Below are 19405 nucleotides of genomic sequence, written 5' to 3'. Positions count from 1 at the left end.
TTTCTTATGGGCACTTCCTTACACCTGATGGATTTTTGTTCACTGTTTGGTTCCTTCGACTGACGAGTCCTGGAGAGCAAGGGCTTTGCTGTCTCCTTTTCCTGCTGTCACTTCAGTGCCTGGAGTAGGTGCTCAGTGAGTACCTGTTGAGAATTTATACAAGGTTCTGGCTTCCTGTGGCCTCTCGGCCCATTACTACCGTACTCCTGGCATCTCTCTCTCCCTTTCCATTTCACTTTTTGACTCAGTAATAGATTCTGATTCAAAGCTAGAAAGAAGGTTCTCCATGAAAAGTCTCTCTGAGGCCCACTGTTTCCATACCCCCATAGTTCCCTTATGTTCCTAGCTTCTTACAGAGATTCTTTATACATGAACAAGCAAATGCCAATTTAGCTTTCAATTTTCCTCATTTCTACATGGAGGAGGACGAAAACACGCAGTATTCAGTTTCCATTGTAGCCTCTCTTGATGTGGCTTATTTCACTTCTGCCTTTCTCTTACCTGCATCAGTCTCTGTTTTATTCAAAGGATTGGTTGGCCCAGTGGACCTTTACGAGGGAGCGTATCAACCAGCTTTGGGTCAAGTGCTCAGCTGTGGCCCGGTCAGCTGTGGTGGGTACAGTTCAGAGTGGCTCCTACCTCAGTGGCACTGTAGGCAGAGAGTTCCTCGTGGGAGGCAGGGAGGATGGGAAGAGCCATGTGCTGTGTGATAGAGGTCGAAATACAAAGTGATCTAGTCGCAGTAAACAAGTCTAGGTTATTTGAGCACCAAACACCCTTCCCTGAGTCTAAAAGAGGCCTAGTAAACCAGACACCCGCAGAGCCAGGGCAGGGAGTCTGAATGAGAGAGGGGCCCTGCTGCCCAGCCTTGGGACACTGACGTCAGGGCAGATGCAGGCCCAGTACTTGTAGGTCTCTGTTTTTATAAGGAGTAAGTCCACATTTTTCAGGGAAACCACACACATTTTAAAGGTTGGCAACAAATACGAATTTGTAAAATGCTCTTAGGCAGATAAAGCACTGCAGCTGGCTGGTGGTCTGTGGCGTGTCCGTTTGCAGCCTCAGGTTTAAAGTACCTGTGTGTTTCTTTTTGCATCTTTTATTTCAGATCTTCTAAGGACAGTCCCAAGAGCCAGAGCAGATATGTATGATGACATTCACAGTGACAGCAGATACACTCTGGGCGGATCTGTAGCTCACTCTCGAGAAACTGCCAGGGAAGGCCTGAGAAGTGATGTATTTCCAGGACCTTCCTTCAGATCAAGCAACCCTTCTGTAAGTGACGACAACTACTTTCGTAAGGAATGTGGCCGAGATCTGGAATTTTCCCACCCTGACTCCCGAGACCAGGTCTTTGGCCACCGGAAATTGGGACATTTCCGTTCTCAGGACTGGAAATTTGCACTCCGTGGCTCTTGGGAACAAGACTTTGGCCACCCAGTTTCTCAAGAATCCTCTTGGTCACAGGAGTATAATTTTGGTCCTTCTGCGCTACTGGGGGACTTTGGCTCTTCCAGGCTGATTGAGAAAGAGTGTTTGGAGAAAGAGAGTCGGGATTTTGACGTGGACCGTCCAGGGGAAGCAGACTCTGTGCTCAGGGGCAGTGGTCAAGTCCAGGGCAGAGGCCAAGGTCTAAACATCATTGACCAGGAGGGTGCCCTCCTAGGAAAGGGAGAGACTCAAGGTCTGCTCACGCCTAAAGTGGGGGTTGGGAAACTTGTCACCCTGAGAAGCGTGAGCATGAAGAAAGTACCCACTATAAATCGTATTACTCCCAAAACTCAGGGGACTAACCAAATCCAGAAAACCACTCCAAGTCCTGATGTAACCCTAGGGACAAACCCAGGTACAGAAGATATCCAATTCCCCACTCAGAAGATCCCTCTGGGGCTCAATCTGAAAGATATTCGGCTCCCCAGAAGAAAGATGAGCTTTGACCTCATAGATAAGTCAGATGTTTTTTCAAGATTTGGGATAGAAATAATCAAATGGGCAGGATTCCACACCATAAAAGATGATGTTAAATTTTCCCAGCTTTTCCAGACTCTCTTCGAACTCGAAACTGAAACCTGCGCTAAAATGCTCGCCTCGTTCAAATGCTCCTTAAAACCAGAGCACAGAGATTTTTGCTTTTTTACTATCAAATTTTTAAAGCACTCTGCTTTGAAAACACCCAGAGTCGATAACGAGTTTTTAAACATGCTTTTAGACAAAGGTGCTGTGAAGACCAAAAATTGCTTTTTTGAAATCATAAAGCCCTTTGACAAGTACATAATGAGGCTTCAAGACCGGCTTCTGAAGAGTGTCACACCCCTGCTCATGGCCTGCAATGCCTATGAGCTGAGTGTCAAGATGAAGACCCTCAGTAACCCCCTGGACTTGGCTGTTGCCCTGGAGACCACCAATTCTCTCTGCCGGAAGTCTTTGGCCCTTTTAGGACAGACGTTTTCCTTGGCCTCTTCTTTCCGGCAAGAGAAAATCTTAGAAGCTGTTGGCCTCCAAGATATAGCTCCATCTCCTGCCGCATTTCCAAACTTCGAGGACTCCACTCTGTTTGGGAGAGAGTACATCGATCACCTGAAGGCCTGGCTGGTTAGCAGCGGATGTCCACTCCAGGTCAAGAAAGCTGAACCCGAGCCCACTCAAGATGAGAAAACCATTCCTCCTACCAAACCCGAGATTGAAGCCAAGGCTCCTTGTGGTTTGAGTGATGGTAAGGAAAGCAGCGAAAGTTTCTATTTGTTGTGATTTGTTGTTTTCCATGTTTTCTTGTAACATTTCTTATTCTCTTTGAGGTTTTTACACAGAGGTTCTTTAGCCAACTATAGAATCAGAATTTTAGCAGAAAACTCTGATTGGCCCATATACATGTCTTCCATTCATTCTGTAAACATGTTAGAAATCTGTCTACCACAGAAGTCCTTAGACATTTTTGGGTCACAGACTCCTTTGGGAATCTGATGAAAAGCTGTGGCCCTTGCCGGGAAAAATGCACATATATTTGTACACAATTTTGCACTATCTGGGGGTTTGTACAGTCCTGCAGCCAAGGTTAAGAAGGCTTGTTCCAACAGGTGTCCCCCTGCCCCTGCCCTAGGTATTACCAGAAGGAAGAGTAAACACTGGGCACTGTCTCTGAGTCGTCTCCAGGCTCCTGAGGGAAAGAAATCACAAAACTCAGCCCCTCCTGTGCTGGAATTAGGGGGACATAGGAGAGGCCCCAGCCCAGCCTGGGGAGTCACGGAGGCCACAGCAGGCCATGTTTGAGCTGTGCTGAGAGACAGACAGGGATCAGCCAGTCAGTCCAAGTGGTGGAGGCACCTTTCCACCTGCTTGCTTTTCTAGACTGGCTAAAGGTCGACAGATAACTTAGGCACAGCTGGTAACCTGGTGTTAACAAGTCGATTTACTGGGGAGAGGAAAGGCCAAGAAAGACGTAAATAGAAATAGAAACAACTGGCTGTTTGGTGTCCCTTTTCCCTCCTCCTTAGCTCCCAGGATGGATGCTCTCTCAGCCCAGACATCCCAGCGGTCGTGAGCAGACGTAGTGGCCATGTGACCAGCAAGGAAGCACTTTTCCCCCTTTACATTAGGAAGAAGTCCCTTTTCCTCCTGATGGAGTTTTCAGCTTCTCTTGCCCCAGCTGAGTGGGGAAGTCTCATTTGTTCCTGAATCTCTTCACTCCTCTACCCCCTCTCCAACCCCTGACTGCATTTGGCACTAGGTAGGTTCCACCATGGGTGGGTGGCCACACCTACTCCTGGAGGGGGAGTCTTCCAGAAGTGGGCTCGTTAGGGCTGCAGCGGAACCCCTCTTCCCCACGCCCCACAAAGTGGCAGAGTGGAAAGTCAGTGTAAGAACAATACTAAAGAACTTTGTATGAAGGAGGGAAAAGTCGTCCATCACCTGAAGTTGCCCACCACTGTCCCCTGCCATGCTGCTACACAGGCTCTAGTCTGCTCTTTTACAGGCTTATCAAAGGCCCTTGTATGTGTTTCTGCAGCATTTGCTACATTATGATGTTGACCTCACGTGAATTACCTCACCTTTCCCTTGATGTTGGACTCATGCTGCCTTTTACTAGAGGCTTCTGAGGCTGAGCAGAGCTGAGTTCCCTTGTAATTGGCATCTGCAAGCCTCGGCTGTCTGGGCAGCAAGTGGACGGCAGCAGTGCCCATGTCTCATTACTTCCATTACTGTTAGAAATGCTGGGATGAGATCTTTCATTGAAGGTATTGATTATGACTCTTATTTTTATTTTTTATTTTTAAATCCTCCTTTAAAGGCTATGGTGTCAGAAGGAGGGTTTCTGGGCCAAAGGCTGGGACCCACTTTCCGGCCCTTGCTTATAGTCACCTTCTCTAGAGATGGTTGTGGTGATCCACAAATTGTGTTGTCTTGGAAAGCTTCTGACTTTGAACTCTTACTCTTCTGTAAAATCATGTAAAACTAGCAGTTCTATAAGATGTGAGCCAATAACAAAAAAAAAGGAAAGCAATTTCAAAGGGGAAATATTTGCAATAACATGACAATTGAAGGATCAATTTATCCTGTGTAAAGAGCTCACAGTGGTAAACTCACAGCTGCAACTCCGACACGGGGAAGGACAAGACAGTGCAGTTACTCCACAGAACAAACTGGAAGACCTCTCCAGTTCAGGGGTGATTTTTTTTTTTTAAACTTTTTTTAAGATTATGGTAGTTTACAACCTTGTGAGATTTCAGTTGTACGTTATTGTTAATCATGTTGTAGGTGCACCACTTCACCCTTTGTGCCCTCCCCCGACCCCCCCTTTCCCCTGGTAACCACCAATCAGTTCTCTTTGTCTCTATGTTTAACTTCCACCCATGAGTGGAGTCATACAGAGTTCATCTTTCTCTATCTGGCTTATTTCACTTAACATAATATCAGTTCAGGGGTGATTTTTATTAAGTAAACTGATAAGCCATTCCGTGCTATTAAAACTAGCAAACATCAGAAAACTAAGCAACCTTATTATTTGAGGACACAGGTGCTCTTCTGTGTTGCTGGTGGCATTGTAAGTTACAATTCATATGGAAGAAAATTCACACTTTATGTTTCCTTTTCATATGTTTAGCAAGTATTTTTTGTGAACACTTATCTTGGGACCATTGACTTTTAATTGGGAAATTTTTCTTTCTAAGTTTATGTGTGTGTGTGTGTATGTGTCTTCTGATTACAGAAAACAGATGTATGTTTATTTTTTATAGATAAAGCACAAAGAAAATGAAATCCCTGATTAATCTAGCACCCATAGATAACCTCCGTTAACTTTCTGGTGTATTTCCTTCTAATCTTTTTTCTATGTATCCGTATTTATGTATCTTCCCCCTCTTTCATATTGAGAATCACAACCTAGGTATTCTCTTTACATGTTTTATACCTAGATACATTTTATATCTTTATAGTTTCCTCTTAATAATGAGAGCATTCAAGTTAAGCTACATACCACTTCCTTCTATAGAATATATATACACACATTGTTTTGCCCAGTCATTGTAAGCTTGTGACTGTTTCTGTCCTAGTGGTTATGCTGTTAAAGCTTTTGGGAAGATATTTTACATACTGGTCTCTAGAATAACACACCACTTTCCTTTTTTCAATGCTGATCTCTTGTGAATGAGGATTTTGGTGTCTGGTGCCTGCTTAGGCTCCATTCTAAGCCACTGACTCTGTCCTGGTCTTCCCAAGCCCCATGTGGTCCGGTGTGTTTCTCAGAAAAGCCCTTCTGTGTGTTCCAGCAGTCCCCCAGCGAGCAGATCACAAAGTGGTGGACACCATCGACCAGTTGGTCACACGTGTCGTCGGAGGCAGCCTGTCTCCCAAAGAGAGAGCTCTTCTCAAGGAGGACCCTGCTTACTGGTAGGTCTAAATGTCGGCCCTGCAGATGCCTCCCATAGAGCGAATCCCTGTGGTAGAGCACATGGCAACGTTTGTGTTGCTCTCATGGTGTCCAGAGCAGAGGAGATGATGCCTATTTTGAGCAATGGTGTCTGCCAGAGGAAGGAGCGTGAGGGTGGGTCAGGTTTACCTGAGTAGGTTTACCCTGCTGCAGACCTGCCGTGTGGCCGTCTCTCACTCAGGCCTGGAGCTCCTCGCCCTGCCGTGCTGGTTTAAGGAGGGGTGAGAGGTGTGTACAGAGTGCTTGTCAGTTGAAAAGTATGGCACAATAGCTCTTTGTGTTTTATTGCTACTGTTTGCTTAACTGTCTTCTCCTTTTGCCTTATTGCCTCTTCACATGAATAGAACAACTTTTTTAAATTAAAGCTTTTGTCATAAATACAGTACTTATTAGAGAAAGTAAAGAGGAGCAAAGTCAGGGGAAGCCACCTGGTGCCCACCGACAACCACTGACATTTTTGGTATTTGCTTCCAGTCTTTCTGCTCACCATGGGCTGTTTGGTGTTTTTTGTTTTTAACGTAAGTGTGATTATGCTACGATATAATACAGCCTCCTCTTTTAGATGACAGGGAAAAATGTGTTCCCTACTCTTTGTAAACATTAGTTCAGACACTGTGTTTACTAGTCCGCAGAGTCGTGGTCAGAGTTTATGTAGTCATTTCTTTCTTGTTGGACTCTGAAATGTTTTTGATTGTATGCAATTTTTAATTTTTTTCAGTGCATAGCTTAATGCATTACATTTTCTTGTGTGTTTAGGATGATCACTAGAGTAGATTGGAGGAAGTGGAAAAGTTTTATACTTTTTTTTTTAATATAAAAGTGGCATATGCCCTTTGTAAAAGAGTAAAAAGACAACGATGTAGTCACTCAGAGACCCACCACTTTCCTGTAGTGTGTCCTGTGTTTTACAGTTGGCATAATTGTCCTTGTTATCAGCGATAGCATGCAATTCCATTGCACACAGGTGCCATACCATACTTGACCATTGCCCATTGGTGGATTCATAGATTCTATCTAGTTTTTTCCTGCTATCAGTAACATTTCGGTGAACAATGTTTTGCTTGTATTTCCGTCTGCGTTTCTGGCAGTTTATTAGGATAATATCTAGGAGTGAAATTGCTGGGTTAAAGGGGAGGCTCACTTTAGAGGCTTTTGATCTATGTTAGTTTCTCAGCTGCAGCATTATTGACATTTGCGACTGAATCATCCTCTGTGGTAGGGACTGTCCTGGGCATTGCAGGATGTTTAGCCACATCCTTGGCATCTACCCGCTGGGCACCAGTGGAATCCACCATACCAGCTATGACAGCCAAAAATATCTTCAGACACTGCCTGGTGTCCCTTGGGTACAGAGTTGCCCTGGTGGAGACCATTGATCTGTATCATTAGGTTACTTTCTGTGAGTGATTTGTCCCCATTGATTGACACTCTCACTGCCACTCTAAGTGTGCCATTCCCTCTCCTGAGTGTTTGATTTAAAGAGAATTTCATACTGTGATGTTCTACTTTGTAACTTTGTTAATTAATGAGATTGCATGTTCTCTCATAGGACATCTAGTTGTAGTTCCTCTTTTTTTTTTTTTTTTTGAGGAAGATTAGCCCTGAGCTAACATTTGCTGCCAGTCCTCCTCTTTTTGCTGAGGAAGCCTGGCCCTGAGCTAACATCCGTGCCCATCTTCCTCTACTCTATATGTGGGACGCCTGCCACAGCATGGCTTGACAAGTGGTGCGTTAAGTCCGCAGCCAGGATCCAAACCGGTGAACCGTGGGCCACTGAAGTGGAACATACAAACTTAACTGCTGAGGCTGTGCCACTGGGCCAGCCTCATACAGTTCCTCTTTTTGAGTGATCTATTTAGCATTTGTGTAGTCAACATTGTAACCATGCTGAACTCAGGATTCCTGTTGTCATAATTACTAAAGATGTTAGAAAGGTGTAAGTTTCCATGAAGAGTACCAGAGCTTTGTCTTAACCAGCATGATTTACCAGGAAAGGGTTGGAACTTATATGGTTTTATTTTTACAGAAGTCTTGAATTCATCTGGATTATTTTCATGTATAGAATGAGGTAGGCATATAACTTAAAATTTTTTAAAAACCCAATAACCTAATTGTACCAGCGTTGTTTATGAAATACTTTTATTTAGCAAACACTTTTGTTTTCTGTGCATGTGGTACTATTCTCAGTTCTTTACTGATTTAAGCACTAGCTGGCCAAATCCTCAAACAGCCTTTGGAGGTAGGTATGTTGCCATCCTTATTTTACAGAATAAAGGGGCTCTTGCCTCAAGGATGTACAGCTAGTAAGAGGCAGAGCTGAGATTCATGTCCAGGCTGTTGCTCTCAGCCAGTGTGTATTCTGAAGGAAGGAAGCTAGATAGCCTCAGATTGACAGATGAAAGCACAGACCAAACCTTCTAAGTAAGGTGCCATTAGACTTAGAAGGCCCAGGGGCAATTTCCAGGTGATTGACAAGGTGATTGGATTGGAGGGAGAGGGGCCCTGAGAGGACTGGAGGCGTGTGCCTCCGCCCCATGACTACTGCACACAGCCCAGCAGGCTCATGATCACTGACAGCCGTGGGTGGCAGATAGAACCACAGCCAGAGTTATGTGTGCATATGGGCAGAGGGGGTACAAAATTAGAAATAAGCGTTTAACTAGGAATCAGATATTTGAGGAAAATCAGCATCATGAAGGAGAGTCACCACATTCAACAGAGCTGACACCTGAGAAGACAGAGTTACTGTAAGAAAAAGGAGACTTATAGTAGTCCCCCCCTTATTGCAGTTTCACATTTCAGGATGTGAGTCATCCTTATCCAGCCTGTTCATGCTGTATACGCCACCCACCCGTTAGTCACTTCGTAGCTGGTTATCAGGTCGACTCTCGCAGTATCACAGTGCTTGTGTTCAAATCATCCTTATTTTGTTTAATAATGGTTTCAAAGCCAACTTTATTATTAGTTACTGTTATTTATTTATTATTAGTTATTGTCTTACTGTGCCTAATTTAAAGGTTAAATTTTATCACAGGTATGTATGTTTAGGAGAAAACATAGTATACAGTTAGGTACTATCCACAGTTTCAAGCACCTACTGGGGGTCTTGGAACGTATACCCCAAGGATAAGGGGGACTACTGTAATCTAAAAATGTGTTTGTGTAACTAGTAGTCTTAGGTGTATAATAGTATATTGTATCCATGAAACAGGAGCTACTTGTTATGGGAAAAAACCTATTAAGGATCTTGGAAAAGAAAAATCTGATTGTTGAGATAAAAATCTCAGTGGTTGGGAGATAGAATAAACCCGGATGAAGAGCAGGGAGCTGGACTTAAGACTTGATTGCCCATGAACTCCTTCAGAAGGAATTACCCAGTGACTATGAGAGAGAGAGTGTGCTGTCAAAAAACAGTGATAAGAAACTAGTAAGCTTAGGTTTTTGGTATGTATGTTTAAATTCTTAAAGTAGTACTTATCTGTGGTTTACCAGAAAAATCCATTGAACTAATCAGAAAAAACAAAATGTTTCTGCTGTGGCTGGTTCCCATGCTAGTTCCACTCCTTGGAGGCAGTCACTTTTTAGTTCTTTAAGCTACTTCTCACACTTACCTCCGTATCTCTTGATGATAAGCCTATGTTGCTCTTTCAGTTTTATGCATTATTGTCGACACTACCAAGATAAATGAGGATTTTAGCTCACTCTCCTGTCAGTGTTTAAGGAATTCTCAGTGGTTGATCAGAAGACCCACTTCTTGTTGGGCCCCAATGCAAATAGGTTCTTTTTATTAGTGAGTGAGTGAAAGGTTCAGATCTTCAGAGACAGATCTAAGAAGAGTTTCCATTATCTTCGCCTTCCGAGATCCAGCAGAGATTTGAGACCTCCGCCTCCCCCCAAGGAGGGGCAAACATGCGTTTGTTCACAGCTGAGCCTTGTGGACAGAACTGACCACAGCCTCTCACCAAGGCAGCCTGCTCCTTCTGTGCACTAAAATGTCAGTAGTGCAGACAGACACCCACTACGACTTTGCTTCCTCATTTGGAACACCAGTTGGCGGTCTTCCTCTAGTCTCTGTGAGAGCCTGCAAAGAAACAAACCTATAGAATGGTCCCGAAAGTGCCAGACATAGAGCTGAAGGAACATGTCATGCTTTGTTTTTCCCAGCTTCTGAATTGTCCCCTAGGAGTGGGATGGCCCTGACCTTTGCTGGACCATGCTCTCCAGGGAGAGCCCAACAGGTCGACATGTTTGCAGACTCAGGGAAAAGCAGGTGGCCAGCAATCCCTCAGCCAGCCTCAGCAGGATTGTCCAAGTGCCCAGAAGTGAGCACAAAATCTGAATAATTGATGCTTGGGGAAAGAACTCTAAAATCCCAGATGATCTAAATATGCAAGGTGGCTGGGGGGAAGGAGGGAAGTGGGTGCTGGGGCTCTTGTCTCGTTCAGAATGAGGATATAGCTAGTGAGTAATTCTGGATATTGACAGAAAATAAGAATTTAATGTGTATTGATTAGCCATTAAAGGCTTGGAAATGGGATTATAATTTCTGTACCACTATGGGCAGGGGAGCAAAAAAAGAAATTCAGTCCAATGAAAAGCAATAAAAGAAAAAAAACATGAAGAAAGAAAGGCAGACAGGAAACAAGTTTGAGTACATTCAACCTTATTAGTAATCCATAAGTGTCCTGTGGGTTGACGCTACCTTTACTAGCCAGAGACTTGGGTTTAGAAGCACGAGCTGTTGCTTCATCTCAAAGATACTTAAAACACAAGGAGTGGAAAACAAAGACGGAACATTACATACCAGGCAAATGCTACGAGAGAGAGAGGTGTGGAAATGTTCCTTTAGATCAAACAGAGAAAAGCATTCAGAGGGGTAAAAGAGATTACTAACAAGGGAAAGTCATCAGAAGCTACAACACTTGGGACTCTCCATGCCAGAACCACAGAGCTTTGAGCTATGTAAATAAACAGCATTTAGAAATAGAAGAGGCATTGTTAAGTCCTTACCATGGTTGAAGAGACTTGACTATATTTCTCTGAAATGGGTAGATGATGTCATCCAAATATGGTTGTAGAGGATTTAGAACACGGCAAACGGGCAGGAACAGATAAAGAGGAGGTGCTGATATCTCTTGGGCAGTTAACAAATGCCAGGCAGTAGTCAAAGCATTTTCCTTATAATGAAAAGTGTGTGACTCAAGTCTAAAAACAAAACAATGAAGTAGCTGCTGCTTATCATCTGCACATCTTACAGATGAAGAAACTGAGGCACAGAAAGTTTCAGTAAAATCCCACAGCTAATAAGTGGCTGCACTGGGATTTGAACCCAGCAGGCTAGAGTCGGGGGGTATTCTCTGCTCTTGATATTATACTCCACTAGAACTGGGGAAGATGGATTTGTGGCTGATATCCTCAGACTGCCCTTGGCATCAGACCATCCAGGGGAAAAGGATTTACATCGAAGGGATCTCGGTCACCTGGGTGATGACTCCACTTTTGCCCTGGATGAGGGGTGGCCTTGCTGGGGCTGCGTTCAACTTGAGAACCTGAGTGTCCGTGTTGGCCATGGTTCCCTTTTGCGGGAACTCTTGCTTGTTAGGGTACAGTCTTGCAAGATGCTGCTGTTGACCCAGCAGAGGGTCCAGGGCAGTGGAGCAGCCAGCTTGCAGCCTGTTTCCTCAGACTCAGCCAGACCTTGGCTGTGCAAATCAGCAGGAGCTTTGTATGGAGCTTCCCACCAGGGACACGCCATGTCAACATGGTGCTACTAGCACCCTGCTATGCGCTGCCACCTTGCTTCCAGTTGGCTTCTGTCATTGATCATGAGGAACTTCATCTAATATGTGGCCTCAATGTCAAACAGTCTGAAAGCCACCTGAAATATTGCTGTTCTTACCAAACAACATTCATTCTTCTTTAATACAAACTGAAATTGAACATTCACAAAAACCTGTTATGTCTGAGGTCACACAGAAAATTGTAGCAATCCCAAGGAAGGCAGATCATGTGGGCCACATTATAATGCGTAAAAGTCAAAATCAGTAGTAGCCAAAATAAAACATGCTTCTAAATAACTTCCAAGTGAAGAGGAATCCAAAGTGAAATTAGCAAATCTTCAGAAGGAAGTAGCAGGGAGATCACTGGACCCCACGCACATCCACAACGACACTTGGGGTGAAGGTGCCACCTTGGATGCGTTTACCAGAAGTCAAGAGTGAAGACAGGCTTTCAGTACATGAAGATAGAAGGAAATAGTGAGAAAGTCCAGACCCTGGAAGAGAAGGGCTAGTAGAGTTGAAAGAAGGTGCTAGTGAAATGGAAAATGAAATCAATGATGTGAAAGTCCCCCTCCACACCCTTCTGCATCCCAGACCCCAGAGCAAATTATTCAGTTTGCCTTATGTTCTTTCCACCTATGAAAAAAGGAAATAGACGTGGATGTGTGTACACCGAGCAGTTTCATATGGTGTTATCACTGTTGGTATTCTTCTGTAGCTTGCTCTCCACTGGCCATATCATGGATGTCTTTCTGGGTCAGTAAATGTGACTCAAACTCCTTCTCTTTTCTGTGTTGTTCTCGTTAAGACTTTGGCACGTGATTCCACAGTAGTGGCATGCTGGCCTCAGTAATGCAGTTGAAAGTTCACTGAGTGCCCACCATGAAAACAAGGTCCAGGGGCAATGCTTGCTATGTGCTGGTAGCAGAGTGCTTCTATGGCTCCAGGGTGACTGGTTTGTGTTTTGCGGCCACCAGGAGCTGTGAGCTCCTTCATGGCTGCTGATGACAGAAATCAAGGAAGAATCTCAACCAGTGCTCAGTCAAAGCGCCTGGTTGCACAGTGGTCACTCTGGACAGGAGGGTAACCTGGGCCTGGCTCCTGGTCCTCGATGGAGCCGGTGGAGCCTCTCCAACAGCAGGAAGGGCGCCACTTGGAAAGTGTTTGCAGAAGTCTATTTGCAGCAGCAATTTGGTCATGCTGGTGTTTTAACAAATGTTCTGCTGTGCCTGTTTTGTTTTACAGGTTTTTGTCAGATGACAGTAGTCTGGAGTATAAATATTACAAGCTGAAGCTAGCAGAAACACAGCGCATGAGCCAGACTTTGCCAGGAGTGGATCAGAAGCCAATGGCGGCCGAGTGTGCAGTCCGAGCCATGCTATATGCTCGAGCAGTCCGGAGCCTCAAGAAGAGGCTCCTCCCAGGCCGTCGGCGGGGGCTGCTCCGAGCTCAAGGGCTCCGGGGCTGGAAGATGAGGAGAGCGACCACCGGGACCCAGACCCTCCTCTCCTCGGGCACCAGGCTGAAACACCACAGCCGGCAGGCTACAGGCTCATTGCAGGGAAAGCTGCCCCAGCCAGATGGAAATGATACTGCCAAGGACTGCCCGCCAGACCCAGCAGGACCCTCTTCTCGGGACCCCAGCCCAGAAGCCTCAGGCCCATCCCCCAAGCCAGGAGGAATGGACGTCTCTGAAGCCCCTCAGACCTCCTCTCCCTGCCTGTCTGCTGAAAGTTGGTGCTCACTCTTGTCTCCCTCCTCTGGACCCCAGTCCCAACTCTCCAATCTCCAGGGGTCTCTGCAGGAAGGGGGACAACCTTGGAGGTCTGGGCTGGGCAGCAGGTGGTAGCAACAGGGACCTGGCCCAAACTGCTGTGCAGGGAGGCACTTTCTCTCCTCTTCCCTCCTCAAGGGGGAGGCCTGTGAGTCTGTACCACCTTCCTCCTGTCCTGAGGGTGGAGCTGACGCAAAATGCTGCCCTGTGACTCTGCACCTCCCTGCAAGGTCCAACTTCTGGCCAGCAGAGCGTGCCACGTGCCTGTGCCTGGGGCTTCAGTCCTTGATCCGTTTCTCTCTGTTCTTGCCTGCTTTACATTCCAAAGGGCTGCCCTTGTCTCTTGTTATGCTTCCCCTTCCCCACAGTCTCTGTGTTTCCCTCTTCGGGGTTAACTGACCTGCAGTTTCTTCTGTTTCTCCTGGCTGTAACCTTCTCCCTCTGCAGTAGGCCTCCTCCTCACCAGTGCTTCCCCCTCACCACCAGGTGGGAATGTAGAGGGGGAAAAAATCTGCATGGCTGCTGCATTCTCTAACTGTTGCTATACAACGAGCCACTTGAAATTGTGACTTCAGTCAGAGGGATCTAGTGTTGCCCTGAGTCTGCTGAGCTGGGCTCAGCCCACATCTATGTCTGCAGGAATGGCTGGTTGTCTGGGGCTGTCAGCTGAGGTGATGGGGGTGACTAGGCCACATGCCTGTCACCCCTTAGCAGCCAGCCTGGGTTTGTTCACCTGACAGTCAGAATTGGGCCTCCAGGAGAGGTAGTGGAGGTGCTCAAGGCCTCTGAGGCCCAGGCTCCACACTTTGCCACATTCTGCCAGCCAGCAGGAGTCCCGGGGCCAGCCCCAATTCAAGGGGAAAGAAGAGAGTCGGTCTCTGCTGGACAGAGCTGCAGAGTCATGTAGCAAAGGGCGAGGAGACAGTGAGGGGACACAAGGGGCCATCTTTGTAATCAGTCTCCAAAGCCCCATGGGTATTCACATGGGAAGTGGCAGCTCAGAACCAATGCATGATAGTTGCTTTGTTTTGTAGTTGACACGAAGACAATGGAGACTGCGGAGAAACTGGCCAAATTTGTTGCTCAGGTGGGACCAGAGATTGAACAGTTCAGCATAGAAAATAGCACCGACAACCCTGACCTGTGGTACGTGCCCTTCACACCCTTTTGATTTGAGTATGTTCAGCCCACGAGTGTCCTGAGAACTCGCAGCTGGCCTGGCAGATGCATCCTGTCCAGGGGATCACCCCGGGATGAGTCATGGCTTCACTTCTGCTGAGCTCAGGGCTGTGGGGGAGAGATGTCTGTTCTGGACTGTTGGGGGAACCGGCCCTCATCTAGGCCATTAGGAGAAGCTCCCGGCAGGGATGGAGAATAACTAAGCTGGATCCGAAGGCCAAGTGCGAGTTGGCCAGGGAAAGGGGAGAGAGTGCTCTGAGCAGAGGGATGGCTTCCCCAGGACCTGAGCAGAGGCAGATCGGTGGCAGCAGGGGGAGGAGGGCATGTCCTTGCCCGAGAGCCAGAGGACGAGGGGGCATGGTCCCTGGTCACGCAGCTGCTCTGGACCCATGAGAATTTGCTGCCAGCTGTGGGCAACAAGCTCTTCCATGTGGTGATGGCCTGGCACCCTCATGCCAGGAGGGGGCGCCGTTACTCTGTCCTTTCCTCAAACTCAACGCCACACAGCCCAGAGGCAGAGGTGACTCTGCCTGTGGGGATGGATTCTCCTCCTTCAGTGAGAGGCTGCCTGGAGGCCGAGTGTTCTTATTACTGAGGCATAACCCTCTGGGCTCCTGCTCTGAGCTGATGGGGTGCACCTGCTGTGCAAGTTGTACAGTCCTCTCAGGGCTCTGGATCTTACCCTGTTTCCAATGTGCTGGAGAGTCATGCCTTAGTCTAATTAAAAATATAGTTAAAAATGTCACAGGCCGGCCCGGTGGCACAGCGGTTAAGTTCACTCCTTCTGCTTCTCGGCGGCCCAGGGTTCGCTGGTTCAGATCCCAGGTGCGGACACGGCACTGCTTGGCACGCCATGCTGTGGTAGGCATCCCACATATAAAGTAGAGGAAGATGGGCACAGATGTTAGCTCAGGACCAGGCTTCCTCAGCAAAAAGAGGATGACTGGCAGTAGTTAGCTGAGGGATAATCTTCCTCAAAAAAAAAAACAAAAGTCACATTTCCTAGAGCATTTCTGGGATGCAGTGGTGACAGAGCATGCTGTTCCAGCTTGTTTGGGACCTTGAATGGTCCCAAACGACTCAAGACCCTGACCAGCCCTGGAGAGTGCTGAGAGCCTTGCAGGCGCTCAGCCTGATCCTGCCTTTTATAGGCCTGGTGACCTCAGGGGCTGCTGGGCCCTGCAGACCTCAGAGTCAGCCTGCCCATGGCATGGGGGACCTTGCCCTGGCAGGACCAGGCAAGGGGGACAGCTCAGCTCAGTCCAGGGCAGCCGGGAGCATTTCATCGGTTCTTTTTTCCCCCAATGAAAACTACGGCTTGAAAAGGAACTCTGCGTTATCCTGGGCACTTGGCACTGCCCGGGTTTAGGGTTATTCCCACCCTTTGTGACAGCCTTTTCTGAGCAGTGTTCCTCAGAAAGCGCTGTCCCCTCCTTCCCCATAGCAAGAGCCCTGGATCCTACAGCAACATGAGGTGGGGTGACTCACTCCCTCCCCCAGTGCTCATAGAAGAGAATGAAAATGACTGCACCCAATAGCATGCCTGTTTCATAACGGCCAAGATGACTTTGTGTTTCTTTTCCCTTAGAAAAATTACAGCTCTAATGTGCTCAGCAGTTGCTTGAGTTAATTCATTTTGTCTGTGTGGTTCTGTTATCAGTTTGACATACAATCAGGTTCGTTTATTTCTGAAAATTCTGTTTTAGGGCTTTTTTCCCCTATTCTTTTAAATTGCATAGAAAAAATAAGTACAGCCTGGTTCTAAAGTAAAAATTACAAAAAGGTAAGCTCAGAGAAGTCTCACCTCCTTCACTATCAATAGGAAACCATTTTCATTCCTTTCTAGTGTGTGTGTATATATATTTCTCCCTTATTTCTGACACCACAAGTAGCCTTCTGCATGTAACAGATTCCTTCACGTCTTGCCTCTTCCCTATAACAACTTGTCCAGAAGTCCCCCTGCCTGTTCTACCTGTACAGTGTGGCTCACTCCCCAGCCTTTGGCGGCATCACGTGGGCTTTGTATTTGTGGAGAGAGTCTTCAGTATCTTCCAGAAGGGTGATTGTTGGGTCCAAGGTCAATGCAAAGGAAGTTTTGTTTGATAGTGCAGACTCCCCAGCACTGTCAGGAATGTTTGTCCCCACCCCTCACCTTTTGGCATGTTACCTTTGAGCCAGTAGGATTGGTGAGAAATTTCTAAGTTTCTCATTGAAGTTTTAGTTTGCATTTTTCTTAGGAGTAAAATTGAACACCTTTTCATAAATTTAAATATCTTCTGTGTATCTTTCTGTAACTATTCCTATTATTTGACCTTTTTTAAAAAAACATTTGTTGAAGTATAATTGACTACTGTAAACTGCACATATTTGATAAATTTTGACTCGTCTGTACCCATGCTACCATCCCCACAATCAAGATGGTGACCACATCCGTGACCCAGAGTTTCCTTGTGCCTTTTGTTATCCCTCCCCCAGGAAGCTGCTGCTTAGCTCTCTCTCACTGTAAATAGTTTGCATTTTCTAGAATTTTGTGTAAATGCAGTTTGTTCTCACTTGGCTTCTTACTCAGCGTCACTATTTGGGTTCAGCCATGTCGTTGCATGTATCCGTAGTTCATTCGTCCTCACTGCTGAGTGTGTCCCCTTGTATGACTGGACCAGTTAGTCACTTGTTGACCTGTTGATGGCATTGGAGATGTTTCCAGTTTGGGACAATTACAAATAGAGCTGCTGTGAGCATTCACTTACAAGGCCTGCTCTCATTTCTCTTGGGTAAATACCAAGGTGAGGAAAGGCTGGCTCTATCGTGGGTCCACGCTTAACTTCTGAAGAACCTGCCAAACTGCCTTGCCAAGTGGCTGCATCATTTTGCATTACCAGCAGCCAGGAGTCTTGGTTCCCCCCATCTTTGCCAGCACATGACAGTGTCAATCTTTTTCATGTTCTCATCCCATGACATTGGGAGGGAATGTCACAATGTGGTCGTCTTTCTCTGAGGACTTAACGCTGCTGAGCATCTTTGACTGTGCTTGTGTGCTTTCCGTATTTCTTGAGTGAGGTGTCTCTTTGGATCTTCAGCTCTTTTTTTATTATTATTAAGTTCATAATAGTTTACATCATTGTGAAATTTCACTTGTACATTTCTTGTCATCACCATATAAATGCTGCCCTTCACCCTTTGTGCCCACCACCCCCCCTTCCCCTGGTAACCACTAAACAGTTCTCTTTGTCTGTGTGTTTATCTTCCACATATGAGTGAAATCATACAGCGTTTGTCTTTCTCTGTCTGGCTTATTTCACATAATTTCACATAATACCCTCAAGGTCCACCCATGTTGTTGTGAATGGTACGGTTTTGTCTTTTTTATGGCTGAGTAGTATTCCATCATATATATATAACACATCTTCTTTATCCATTCATCAGTCAGTGGGCACTTGGGTTGCTTCCACATCTTGGCTATTGTGAATAATGCTGCAATGAACATAGGGGTGCATGAGTGTCTTTGAATTGTTGATTTTGAGTTCTTTGGATTGACACCCAGTAGTGGGATAGCTGGGTCATATGGTATTTCTATTTTTCGTTTTTTGAGAAATCTCCATACTGTTTTCCATAGTGGCTGCACCAGTTTGCATTTCCACCGGCAGTGTGTGAGGGTTCCCTTTTCTCCACACCCTCTCCAACATTTGTTATTTTTACTCTTAGTGATTATAGCCATTTTAACAGATGTTAGGTGGTATCTTAGTGTAGTTTTGATTTGCATTTCCCTGATGATTAGTGATGTTGAACATCTTGTCATGTGCCTATTGGCCATCTGTATATCTTCTTTGGAAAAATGTCTGTTCATATCCTCTGCCCAGTTTTTGATTGGGCTGGGTTTTTTTGGTGGTGTTCTATTGTGAGTTCCTTATATATTATGGAGATTAACCCCTTATCAGATATATGATTTGCAAATATTTTCTCCCAATTGGTGGGTTGTCTTTTTGTTTTGATCCTGGTTTCTTTTGCCTTGCAGAAGCTCTTTAGTCTGATGAACTCCCACTTGTTTATTTTTTCTTTTGTTTCTCTTGTCTGAGAAGACCCGGTATTTGAAAAGATCCTTTTTAGTCCGATGTCAAAGAGTGTCCTACCTATATTATCTTCCAGGAGTTTTATGGTTTCAGGACTTATCTTCAATCTTTGATCCATTTTGAGTTTATTTTTGTGTATGGCTTGAGACAATGGTCTACTTTAATTCTTTTGCAATTGGTTGTCCAGATTTTCCAACACCATTTATTGAAGAGATTATCTTTTCTCCATTGTATGTTCTTGGCAACTTTGTTGAAGATTAGCTGTCCATAGATGTGTGGTTTTATTTTTGGGCTTTCAGTTGTGTTCCATTGATCTGTGTGCCTGTTTCTGTGCCAGTCCCATGCCGTTTTGATCACTATGGCTTTGTAGTACATTTTGAAGTCAGGGACTGTGATGCCTCCAGCTTTGTTCTTTTTTCCCAGTATTGCTTTAGCAATTTGAGGTCTTTGGTTCCCGCATATGAATTTTAGAATTCTTTGTTCTATTTCCATGAAGAATGTCATTGGGATTCTGATTCGGATTGCATTGAATCTGTAGATTTTTTTGGGTAGTGTGGACATTTTAATTATGTTTATTCTCCTGACCTATGTGCATGGAATCTCTTTCCATTTCTTTATGTCATCATCTATTTCTTTGAATAATGTCATAGTTTTCATTGTATAAGTCCTTCACTTCTTTGGT

The 19405-nt window shown here is 45.6% G+C and overlaps 1 protein-coding gene across 12 annotated transcripts in view; it reads left to right on the top strand.

The window, feature by feature from the left end:
* The window catches only part of SUGP2 (SURP and G-patch domain containing 2), a 37760-nt gene that overhangs the window by 4158 nt on the left and 14197 nt on the right, over nucleotides 1-19405 (top strand). For 7 of the 12 annotated variants that reach the window (XR_011530259.1, XR_011530258.1, XR_011530256.1 and 4 more), the window contains 4 exons: nucleotides 1109-2713; nucleotides 5763-5883; nucleotides 12949-13436; nucleotides 14512-14623. Coding sequence is in view for 7 of the 12 variants with exons in the window: in XM_070586693.1 (XP_070442794.1) it covers nucleotides 1109-2713; nucleotides 5763-5883; nucleotides 12949-13436; nucleotides 14512-14623 (2326 nt within the window). In the remaining 5 variants the exon portion in view is untranslated. The remainder of the gene's footprint in view (nucleotides 1-1108; nucleotides 2714-5762; nucleotides 5884-12948; nucleotides 13437-14511; nucleotides 14624-19405) is intronic. The other 5 variants (XR_011530257.1, XR_011530260.1, XM_070586698.1 and 2 more) reach the window with 1 other exon arrangement.

Source organism: Equus przewalskii, chromosome 20 (assembly GCF_037783145.1).
Source record: "Equus przewalskii isolate Varuska chromosome 20, EquPr2, whole genome shotgun sequence".
In the NCBI taxonomy this organism is placed as follows: Eukaryota; Metazoa; Chordata; class Mammalia; order Perissodactyla; family Equidae; genus Equus; species Equus przewalskii.
The sequence above is the reverse complement of the archived record's forward strand: the minus strand, read 5'-3'. Positions and strand labels throughout refer to the sequence as shown.